The sequence below is a fragment of the Molothrus ater genome, chromosome 11 (assembly GCF_012460135.2).
Source record: "Molothrus ater isolate BHLD 08-10-18 breed brown headed cowbird chromosome 11, BPBGC_Mater_1.1, whole genome shotgun sequence".
Taxonomy (NCBI): Eukaryota; Metazoa; Chordata; class Aves; order Passeriformes; family Icteridae; genus Molothrus; species Molothrus ater.
The window spans coordinates 12,205,905-12,216,397 of NC_050488.2; the positions used below are offsets into that span (position 1 = coordinate 12,205,905).

Consider the following 10,493-nt stretch of genomic DNA (forward strand, 5'->3'; position numbering starts at 1 on the left):
GGAACGGGAACGAGAAGGGGAACCGGTGAGTCGGGACGGGACGGGACGGGACCGGCGGGCACCTGCCGAGCGCCCCCTTTGCGCGCCCTTTGCGCCCCTTTCCGTCCCGTCTGGCCCCGTCGCGCCCCGCGATGCGGAGCCCGGCGAAGCGGAGCCCCACCGTCCTCCTGCTGCTGCCGCTGCTGGCCGGTGAGTCCGCGCCCCGCGCCGCGGCGGGGCCGGTGGGCACCAGGGTCCGGCCCGGCCCCGCCGTCCCGTTTCCGGGCGGTCACGGAAGGGGCCCCGGGCGCGGAGGGGGGAAACCCGGCCCCGGCCCCCCCGGCCCCGCAGCGCCCTCAGCCGCCCGCCGCTCCGCAGGGCTGGGGGTGGCCCTGGCCCCCGATTCCCCCCAGGGCTGTGCCCGCGGCAGCTGCTACCCGGCCACCGGGGACCTGCTGGTGGGACGAGCAGCCCGCCTAAGTGCCACCTCCACCTGCGGGCTGCGCCGGCCCCAGCCCTACTGCATTGTCAGCCACCTCCAGGTGAGTGGGACGGGACCTGGGGGGACAAGACAAGGATGAGGGGCACGGGACACGGCTGGGGACACGCATCATTGAGCCTTCCAACTCGCAGGAGGAGAAAAAGTGCTTCATCTGCGACTCCCGGCGGCCCTACGATGCCCGCACCAACACCAACAGCCACCGCATCCAGAATGTGGTCACCAGCTTTGCCCCCCGCCCCAAGAAAGCCTGGTGGCAGTCAGAGAACGGTGAGTAGTGGGTGGGGGTGGTGGAGCATCCTGTCCTGTCCCGGGGGGCTCTCCTTCCCTTCCTCCCACACTGAGGAAGTGTGACTCAGCCTGTGGCTGTGGCCGCGCCCCTGGACCACTGCCGGGTGGGGGGGACGAGCCCCCGGGACCTGTGAGTGGGTGCTTCCATTTGTCACACTTTTCACCCCCAGGTGTGGAGCATGTCAGCATCCAGCTGGACCTGGAGGCCGAGTTCCACTTCACCCATCTCATCATGACCTTCAAGGTGGGTCCGAGCGTGTGGGTATCCAGGCTGAGACAGGACAGGATTGATCATGCCCACAGGGACTGAGGGACTGTGGGGCTATCCCCTGTCCCACCTGGATGTCTCGCAGACGTTCCGGCCCGCGGCCATGCTGGTGGAGCGCTCAGCTGACTTTGGGCACACCTGGAAGGTGTATCGCTACTTCGCTTATGACTGCGCTGCTTCTTTTCCCCACGTCCCCCACGGGCCCCCACGCCGCATCGATGATGTCGTCTGCGAGTCCCGCTACTCTGACATCGAGCCCTCCACTGAGGGGGAGGTGAGGCCCTCGTAGTGTCCTAGGAGAGTCAGGGGATTCCCTGCACTGCTCTCATCACCTTGCTGTCCCTTCCAGGTCATCTACCGGGTGCTGGACCCTGCCATTCCCATCCGGGACCCCTACAGCCCTGACATCCAAAGTGAGTTGCCAGCCATCTGGGCTCCTGCTTGGCTGCTCTATTTTGGGTGTAGCTATTTTGGCTGCTCTCTCCCTGCTCTGGGCCCTACACAGGGATCAGGACCTGATCCAGCCTGTGGGGTCTTGGGCCCCTCTGCACCCTGCCCTGTGAGAGCAGCTGAAGATCAGGCTGCGTTGGGTTAAATGGAGGAGGATGGCTGTGCCATGGCTGAGCCCAACACCAGCTGTGGTTCGAGATGGGGAGTTGGGCTGGGCATGGGACACAGTGGGTTAATCACCCACCCAAGGCTAAATTTAGATTGGGAGCAGGAGGGGTGGAATCTGCAGGGCAGGGCAGGGCTTCTGGGAAACTGCAGTTCTGGGGAAGCTGTCCTGTGTTCCCAAGGCCCCAGGCTGCACCCACCACACCAGGCACAGCCATCTCCTGGGAACGGCCCCCAATGGTGAGTGTCCTGAGACATGTAAAGGTGCTGTGCCAAGGGTGCTGTTCTGCACTGGTGGGGTCCCAGCCTGCCTCTGCTGTGGGAATGCAGAGCCCTGCCCACGCACAGCCAGACTGTGCACAGCTACGTGTGTGGGAGCTGAACCCCCACAGCTACGTGCAGCCCAGCCTGGCCACATGCAACCACGTGCCTGTGAGCCAAACCATGCACAGGCCTGGGCCAACACTGTGTGATATAGAAAACCACAAAAGACCAGCCTGATATTGTGCAGCCCTGCATGGACACCCCATGCCAAGCACAGCCCACCCCAGCCATGCCCAGCTCGTCTGAAGCACCTACAGCCCCCTGTGCCATGCACAGCCCAGCCCAGCTGTGCCCGGCAGGGGTGAGCTGTGCATAGACGTGCCCAGCCACCCTGTGCCAACAGGGGTCTCTCCCTGCCCTAGACCTGCTGCGTGTCACCAACCTGCGTGTGAACCTCACCAAGCTGCACACGCTGGGGGACAACCTGCTGGACTCACGGCGGGAGATCCGGGAGAAGTACTACTACGCGCTCTACGAGCTGGTGATGCGCGGGAACTGCTTCTGCTACGGGCACGCCTCTGAGTGCGCCCCGCTCAGCGGGGCCCCTGCCACCACCGATGGCATGGTAGGGCAAGCCAGGCCTGTGTGCCCTGCTGGAGCTGGGTAGCTGTGCCACCTAGGACCACAGCCCCTCACTGTGGCATCCTGGCAGGTGCACGGGCGCTGTGTCTGCAAACACCACACGCAGGGGCTGAACTGCGAGCGCTGCGAGGATTTCTACCAAGACCTGCCCTGGCGCCCGGCCGAGGGCTCCAGCACCAACGCCTGTCGCCGTGAGTGCCCTGCTGGCACCAGCTCCTGGCACAGTGATCCCAGTGCCAGAGCTGCCAGTCTGTGCTGCGCCAGGGGTTTTGGGGTGTTGTACAGTGGGATATGGTTTGGTGGTGACTGGCATCATGCAGACTGGCTTAGGGGGTCTAGGGTGCCAGGGGGATGTACTTTGGGGAGGTTTGGGATTGTGGTGCTACATGTCAGCAAGGAGAGCCCAGGCAGGGGAGTTTTGGCACTTGGGGTGCTGCTTGCCAGGTGTGGGCTGTGGTGCCACATGCCATGCAGCGGTGCTGTCCCTGCAGGCTGTGACTGCAACGAGCACTCACGGCGGTGCCACTTTGACATGGCCGTGTTCCTGGCCACGGGGAACACCAGTGGGGGTGTGTGTGATGGCTGCCAGCACAACACCATGGGCCGTCGCTGTCACCTCTGCAAGCCCTTCTACTACAAGGACCCCACCAAGGACCTGCGGGACCCCACAGTGTGCCGAGGTCAGTGTGGGACAGGCTGTGCAGGGGGGTGCTTTGGTGGTCACAGTGCTCACCCTGCCTGTCTCCCCAGCCTGCGACTGTGACCCTGAGGGTTCTCTGGATGGTGGGCTGTGTGACGGTGCTGATGACCCAGCCAGGGGCCTGATTGCGGGGCAGTGCCGCTGCAAGGAGCATGTGGCTGGTCCCCGCTGTGACCGCTGCAAACCCGGCTTCTTCGGCCTCAGCGCCGACAACCTGCAAGGCTGCCGGAGTAGGTACCAGGGTGGCACCTGTTGGGATCGGGCACGTGGTTTGGCATTGCTGGAAACTGCTGGCTCTCCATGCAGGGTGCCAATGTGACCCCCGTGGCACGGTGGCTGATGGCAGCCGGTGTGACCCTGTCAGTGGGGAGTGCTTCTGCAAGCGGCTGGTGACTGGGGGCAGCTGCAGCCAGTGCCTGGTGAGTGGGGCTGTGCCACGGCCCCTGCACAGTGCTCAGCACTGTAGTACATTGACAGCTGCTCTTTAACACCCTGTGACCCCCTGCAGCCCGAGCACTGGGGACTGAGCCACGACCTCCCGGGCTGCCGGCCCTGTGACTGCGATGTGGGAGGTGCCCGCAACAACCTGTGAGTCTTTGTGGGATGCAGAGGGCAAGGGGCACCCCTCCTGGCATCAGGGCTGATGGTGCTGCTGGGGTACCAGGTGTGCCATGGGGACAGGGCAGTGCCAGTGCCACAGCCACGTGATAGGACGACAGTGTGAACAGGTGGAGACCGGTTTCTACCGCATCAACCTGGATCATTACACCTATGAGGCGGAGGATGCACGGCTGCATCAGGTAAGGAATGCAGGTATCCCTGGGGAGGACATCAGGCAGAGCATCACAGTGGGCGCCCCTTTGCAGGGTGCCCAGACCAGCAGACAGTGGTCTGCCTCCCTGCTCAGGGCAGAGCAGTGCCTGCTGGCCAAGGTGATTTTCAGGGTCCCATCTCACAACACCTGCTTGCACCAGGGCTCAGTGGTGGAGCGTGAGCTGCCCCCAGACCGTCCAGCTTCCTGGACAGGAATAGGCTTTGCCCGCATGTTGGAAGGCGGCTGGGTAGAGTTCCATGTGAGTGATGTGCCCTTCTCCACCGAGTACGATGTGGTCATCCGCTATGAGCCACAGGTGAGCACCAGATGGTGAAGCCAGCAGTGTGATATATTGCCAGATTGGGAGGTAGTGGTGGGGAGTTCCAGATGGTGAGGCTTTTTGACACTGCCCCTTCTTGGCTGCCAGCACCCAGAGGCCTGGCAGGAGGTGAGGCTGAAGGTGCTACGCCCCAGCCCTGTCTCCGCCAGCAGCCGTTGTGGAAACACCATCCCTGCCGATGACCAGCTCTCCACCAGCCTCCCCTCTGGTGCCAGGTAAACACCTCAGTAGGGTTGGGGTGTGCTGGGGCTCACCGGAGGCACATGGCTGCCCTTGCTCTGTTTTGCCCTCATCCAGGTATGTGGTGCTGTCCCAGCCCATCTGTCTGGAGCAGGGTGTCTCCTACACGCTCCGCCTGGAACTGGGCTGTGCTGCTGCTCATCAGGATCCCACTGCCAGTGTGCTCATCGATTCGGTGAGGGGCAGACAGGCAGTGGGATGGGGGACAGCAACCCTTTAGGGGGATAGGATGCAGCCATAGGGAACACAGGGAGAGAGGGACGTGATGTCCCACTGACTTTGCCCCGCAGCTGGTGCTCCTGCCCCGTTACTCCTCACTGGAGATGTTCATTGCGGGTGACCCCAGCTCCATGGAGCGCCGGGAAACCTTTGAGCGGTACCACTGTGCCCAGCCTTTCCACGCTGCAGGGCCCTCGCCTGTGGCTGAGCCTTGCTCCAGCCTCCTGCACAGCCTCTCGGCCATCCTGCACGACGGGGCGCTGCGTGAGTAAAGCCCCACACCCTGTCCTGCCCCCTGTCCCACAGCAGCTGACACTGACCCTGCTCTCTGCCTACAGCCTGCCTCTGCGATCCCCAGGGCTCGCTCAGTGCCGAGTGCCAGCCCCAGGGCGGGCAGTGCCAGTGCAAACCCAATGTCATGGGACGGCGCTGTCACCGCTGTTCTCCAGGAACCTTTGGCTTTGGGCCCGGCGGGTGCCGACGTGAGTGCCAGTGGGAGAGGAGCCTGGGCATCCCAGGGCTGGGGGCATGAGGAAGGGGTGCTCTCTACAGCTCAGGAGCAGACGCTGTGGGTGCTGTGCTTTCCAGCATGCCAGTGCAGCCGTGAGGGTTCAGTGAGCACCATCTGTGATAGCACCACTGGGCAGTGCCCCTGCCGTGAAGGCACCCATGGCCCACGTTGTGACCGCTGCCAGCCTGGCCACTGGGGCTTCCCTGTCTGCCAGCCCTGCCAGTGCAACGGGCACGCTGAGAGCTGTGACCCTCAGACAGGCAGCTGCCTGCGCTGCCGTGACCACACGGATGGGGAAAGGTGCCAGAGGTAGGTGGGGTATGTGGCCAGACTGGGGCAGGGTGCTGCCAGCAGCCCCAGCTCCTGCTGACCTCCTGCCTGCAGGTGTGCAGCCGGACACTTTGGGAACCCAGCACTTGGTTCCGGGCAGCACTGCCGGCCCTGCCCCTGTCCTGAGGGGCCCAGCACCCCCCGCCACTTTGCTGCCTCCTGCTACCAAGACAGCCACTCCCAGCAGGTCATCTGCCACTGCAGCCCTGGGTACACAGGTGGGTACCTACCAGGGCACACCCAGTGCCTGCTGGGGTGCCCTGTCCCCATGCACTGCCCAGCGCTCTGTGTCAGCAGGTTCCCGCTGTGATGAGTGTGCCCCTGGGTACTATGGGGACCCTCTGCAGGGCGGGCGCTGCCTGCCCTGCCAGTGCCACGATAACATCGATGTGACGGACCCGGAGGCGTGTGACCGGCGCACAGGGCAGTGCCTGCGCTGCCTCTACAACACCGCAGGGCCCCACTGCGCCGAGTGCCAGCCCGGCTTCTACGGGGATGCCACACGACACAGCTGCAGGCGTGAGTACCCACTGCCTGCCAAGACAGACACAGACTTGCCTCCAGGGCCCAACACGTCCTTGGGGACCATGTGCACCAATGGCTGCCCCTGCTTGTGCACAGGGATGTGGAGTCCCTGCAGCCCTGCCCTGTAACAGGATTGTCTCCTCTGCCCAGCCCCAGCACTGTGGCCCAGTCCCTGTCCCCATGTCCAACTTATTCCTTCCCATCTATATCCTATTCTCATGCCCATTCTTGTCCCCATTGCCATCCCATCCCCACTGCCATCCATCTGTCCCCATCCTGTCCTTATTCCAGCTCTATCCTGACCCTGGTCCCATCTCCATCCTATCCCCACCAGTGGTCCTCATGCTACACACATTCCATCTCCATCCAGTCTCCACCTCATCCTTGTCCAATCTCTGTCTCCATCCTGCTTCCACCCTCATCCATCATCATCCCACTCCTGCTCTGTCCCCATCAGAACTTCCATCCCAATCTCATTCCCATCCTTGACCTCATTCCCTCAACTCTATCTCTGCTCAGTGCCTCTTGGTTCCAGGTTGCTCCTGCAACCCCCTGGGCACTGATGCCAGCACCTGTGGGCCCCAGCAGTGCCACTGTGACAGGCACAGCGGGCAGTGCCACTGCCTGCCCCATGTGGAGGGCCAGAGCTGTGACCGCTGCAGCCCCAACTTCTGGAACTTGGCCAGCGGGCAAGGCTGCCAGCCTTGTGCCTGCCACCCCCAGCACTCCCTGACACCCACCTGCAACCAGGTGAGACACGACAGGGACAGGAGTTGGGGAATGGGATGGGGCTGGGGGTGTGCTGCAGCAGTGCCAGCCTCGGCCATGCCATGTCTGTCAGTTCACAGGGCAGTGCTCCTGCCGGCCAGGCTTTGGTGGCCGCACTTGCACGGACTGCCAGGAGAACCACTGGGGTGACCCACGGCAGCAGTGCCGAGGTGAGAGCCAGTTCCAGTGGGGGGACCACAGTGGGGAGCCTGTGGTGCCCTGACACTACTTTTCCTGCAGCCTGCGACTGTGACCCCCGTGGCATAGCCAGTGCCCAGTGCCACCGCAGCAGCGGCCACTGCGACTGCCGGCCTGGCATCTCTGGAGTCCGCTGTGACCAGTGTGCCCGGGGCTTTGCTGGTACCTTCCCTGCCTGCCAGCCCTGCCACCCCTGCTTTGGGGACTGGGACCGTGTGGTGCAGGATCTGGCCGCCCGTACCCGAGCGCTGGCAGAGCGGGCCAGCCTCCTGCAGCACACCGGGGCTGCCGGTGCCTTCGAGGGCACCTTCCGGCAGCTGGAGGAGAAACTGGCCACTGTACGTGACGTGGTGGCCACCCGCAACACCACTGCTGCCACTGCTGCCCACCTGACACACACCATGGAGGGACTGCGGTGAGCACCTGGCACAGGGCACGGCTCCCAGGGTAGCCTAGGGGCAGCTTTTCACCCCCTTGCTTTGCAGGCGGCAGATCGAGGAGGCAACTGAGAGGCTGACACGGGTGGAAGGGGAGCTGACGGCTGCTCAGGATGCCAACTTCAATGCCAGCCATGTGCTGAACACTGTGGACCGGGGTGCCCGCGCCCTCAACCACAGCCTGCAGGACTTGGAACAGCGGCTACACACCCTCAAGACCTCCAATTTCCTTGGTGAGCCACACCACAGAGCCAGGCCAGGGTGGTCAGGCCATGGCCAGGGGTCTGACAGTGTCCCTGCCCCCCAGGTGCCTATGACAGTATTCGTCAGTCCTATAAGGAGTCACAGGAGGCCGAGCGCCGGGCGGATGCCTCCACCCGTGCCGTGCCCAGCCCTGTCAGCACCTCGGCAGCCACTCGGCAGCGCACTGAGCAGCTCCTGGCCAGCCAGAGGGATGGCTTCAACCGCCGCAACGCAGCCAGCCGGCGGGCACTGATGGACCTGGCAGCGAGGGCACAGGCACTGAGCCTGCAGCCGCTCAACGAGAAGGTGGGACACAGGGAGGGAGCTGGGAATGGCACCCAGAGCTGCCCTGATCCCGTGCTGCCTTGCAGGTCTGCGGTGTGGTGGGAGATGTGCCCTGTGCTGAGAGCCCTTGTGGCGGTGCCGGGTGCCGGGATGAGGATGGGGGACGACGCTGTGGTGGTCTGAGCTGTGGTGGAGCCGTGTCCAATGCTGACAGTGCTCTGGACCGGGCACGCCATGCCCAGGAGGAGCTGCGTCAGGCTGCCAGCGACATGGCCCAGCTCTCCCACAAGGTGTGTGGCACATGGGTGCTGGTGGCATCTGGTGGCACAGCCACGCTCTGCAGCCCTTGGGGCTGACACCGAGGGTCTCTGCCCATGCTCAGGTGGCAGAGGCCAAGGGGAAGGCAGACGAGGCCCGGTTGCGAGCGCAGGCAGCCCTGGACAAGGCGAACCAGACCAGGGCCCGTGTGGAGAGCTCCAACAAGGAGCTGAGGGAGCTAATCAGCCATGTCAAGGCCTTCCTGAGCCGTGAGTGCCGGCATGCCGGGAGGGCTGGCCATCCCTACCGGATGCTCTGTGGGTTCTGTGGCTCTGCACCTGCACCACACTGCACTGACCCTGCTCTGCACTGCACTGCACTGCACTGTCCCAACACTGCATGTGGGCTGTGCCACCCCTGCCCCATGCTGCATTGCCTGGTCCCTGCCCTGCCCCCAGCCATCCTGTGCCCTCCAGCCATCTCTTGCCCCCCTGCCCTGTCCCATGTTCCCCTCTGGAAGCCCTTTGGTCTGCCTGCCCCCTGCAGCCCAGCGTGCTGTAGGGAACACACTGACTGCTTCCACCTGCAGAGGAGGGGGCTGATCCTGAGAGCATTGAGGTGGTAGCCAGTCGGGTACTGGAGCTGTCACTCCCCGCTGCACCGGACCAGATCCACCGCCTGGCTGAGGAGATCAAGACACGGGTGCGCAGCCTGGCCAGCGTGGATGCCATCCTGGAGCAGACAGCCAGTGACGTGCAGCAGGCTGGGCAGCTGCTGCAGGATGCCCAGCGGGCCAGGTGAGTCCAGGGATGTGAGGACACAGTCCCTCTGGGGATCCCAGCCCAGGCCATGCTGAGGCCTTGCCATGTGGCTGCAGGGCACGGGCAGAGGGAGTGCGGGGCACGGCCGAGGCCGTGCGGCAGGCGCTGGAGGAGGCACGGCAAGCCCAGGGCATGGCTGAGCGGGCGCTGCAGCAAGCTGCCGGTGACATCCAGCACAGCGAGAGTGCCCTTGGCATGGTGAGAGCCCCATCCCTACGACCACGGGACCCCATCCTCACTGTACGATCACCAACCTCCCGTGCCACCATCCCCAGATGCAGACCCAGACACGAAGTGCAGAGCAGCAGCTGGCAGGTGCCATGGAGCAGATCGGGCTCCTGGACAGGCACACTGATGCCCTGAAGGTGAAACGTGCAAACAACAGCTTGGCAGCCACACGTGCCCAGGAGGCAGCCAGCACTGCGCGGGACCGGGCCGGCGAGGCCAAGCAGGTGGGTGATCAGGGGGACAATGTGGCAGCAGGGGTCCCGTGATGATCCTGCTGACCAGCCCGGCTGCCCAGCAGGTGCTGGACGGGCCACTTCGGGACCGGTACCGGACAGCACAGGAGCTGGTGGAGCACCGGGCGCAGGGCGTGCAGCAGGCGGGCAGCCGGGCACAGCAGTTGCGGGAGGAGGCCGCAGGGCTGCTGCAGGACGCCCAGGGCAAGCTGCAGAGGCTGCGAGGTGAGGCCGGAGCGGGGATGCTGGGGCGGGGCTGGGGGCAGCGGTGGGAGGCCAGGCTGACTCATGTTCCCGTGTCCCTGCAGCGCTGGAGGAGGAGTACGAGCGGAACGAGCGGGTGCTGGATGCCAAAGCAGCCCAGCTGGGCGGGCTGGAGGCCAGAATGAGGGAGGTGCTGGCCACCATCAACCAGCAGGTCCAGATCTACAACACCTGCCAGTGATCCCCGGAGGGGCCTGGACCCCCCGGAGCACCCAGCCTCCTGCCGCCCGGCCTCCGCCTGCCCCGCAGCGGCAGGCGGGATGGGCGCTGCAGGGTACCCCGTGTGAATAAAGTTGCAGAGCAAATCCCGCCTCCGCCCCGTGCTCCCCCGGGGTGGGAGCTGGCCGCCACCGGGTGTGGGGCACAGCGGGGCGGGAATCGGCAGCGGGACTGGGGGGCACAGCGGGGCGGGAATCGGCAGCGGGGCTGAAGGGCACAACACAGCCGGGAACCCCAGAGCAGCCCGGCAGTCCCAGGATCAGCCCCGGAACGCCCGCGGACCGGCCCGGGGCCCCGCGCGC

At 64.9% G+C, this 10,493-nt stretch overlaps 1 protein-coding gene across 1 annotated transcript; it reads left to right on the forward strand.

The window, feature by feature from the left end:
* Window positions 1-16: 16 nt before the first annotated feature.
* On the forward strand, window positions 17-10,277 carry LAMB2 (laminin subunit beta 2). Its single transcript, XM_036390987.1, has 33 exons — window positions 17-189; window positions 358-521; window positions 613-748; window positions 940-1,013; window positions 1,123-1,311; window positions 1,387-1,450; window positions 2,339-2,541; window positions 2,629-2,749; window positions 3,050-3,238; window positions 3,309-3,488; window positions 3,565-3,677; window positions 3,767-3,846; window positions 3,923-4,058; window positions 4,233-4,388; window positions 4,500-4,627; window positions 4,710-4,827; window positions 4,943-5,135; window positions 5,210-5,353; window positions 5,460-5,691; window positions 5,767-5,930; window positions 6,010-6,231; window positions 6,773-6,987; window positions 7,079-7,175; window positions 7,246-7,618; window positions 7,689-7,873; window positions 7,948-8,189; window positions 8,255-8,458; window positions 8,551-8,695; window positions 9,016-9,223; window positions 9,304-9,445; window positions 9,523-9,699; window positions 9,774-9,933; window positions 10,017-10,277. The coding sequence occupies exons 1-33, from the start codon at window positions 132-134 to the stop codon at window positions 10,151-10,153; spliced, it is 5,349 nt and encodes a 1,782-aa protein (XP_036246880.1). The 5' UTR covers window positions 17-131; the 3' UTR covers window positions 10,154-10,277.
* The last annotated feature ends 216 nt before the right edge of the window (window positions 10,278-10,493 follow it).

Excerpts from the sequence above, each read along its gene's own strand:
- LAMB2 (XM_036390987.1), top strand. The coding sequence starts at position 132 with ATGCGGAGCCCGGCGAAGCGGAGCCCCACCGTCCTCCTGCTGCTGCCG. Across the intron at positions 1,451-2,338 it reads CTACAGCCCTGACATCCAAA|ACCTGCTGCGTGTCACCAAC; the intron begins GTGAGTTGCCAG and ends TCCCTGCCCTAG. Across the intron at positions 4,628-4,709 it reads AGCCTCCCCTCTGGTGCCAG|GTATGTGGTGCTGTCCCAGC; the intron begins GTAAACACCTCA and ends GCCCTCATCCAG.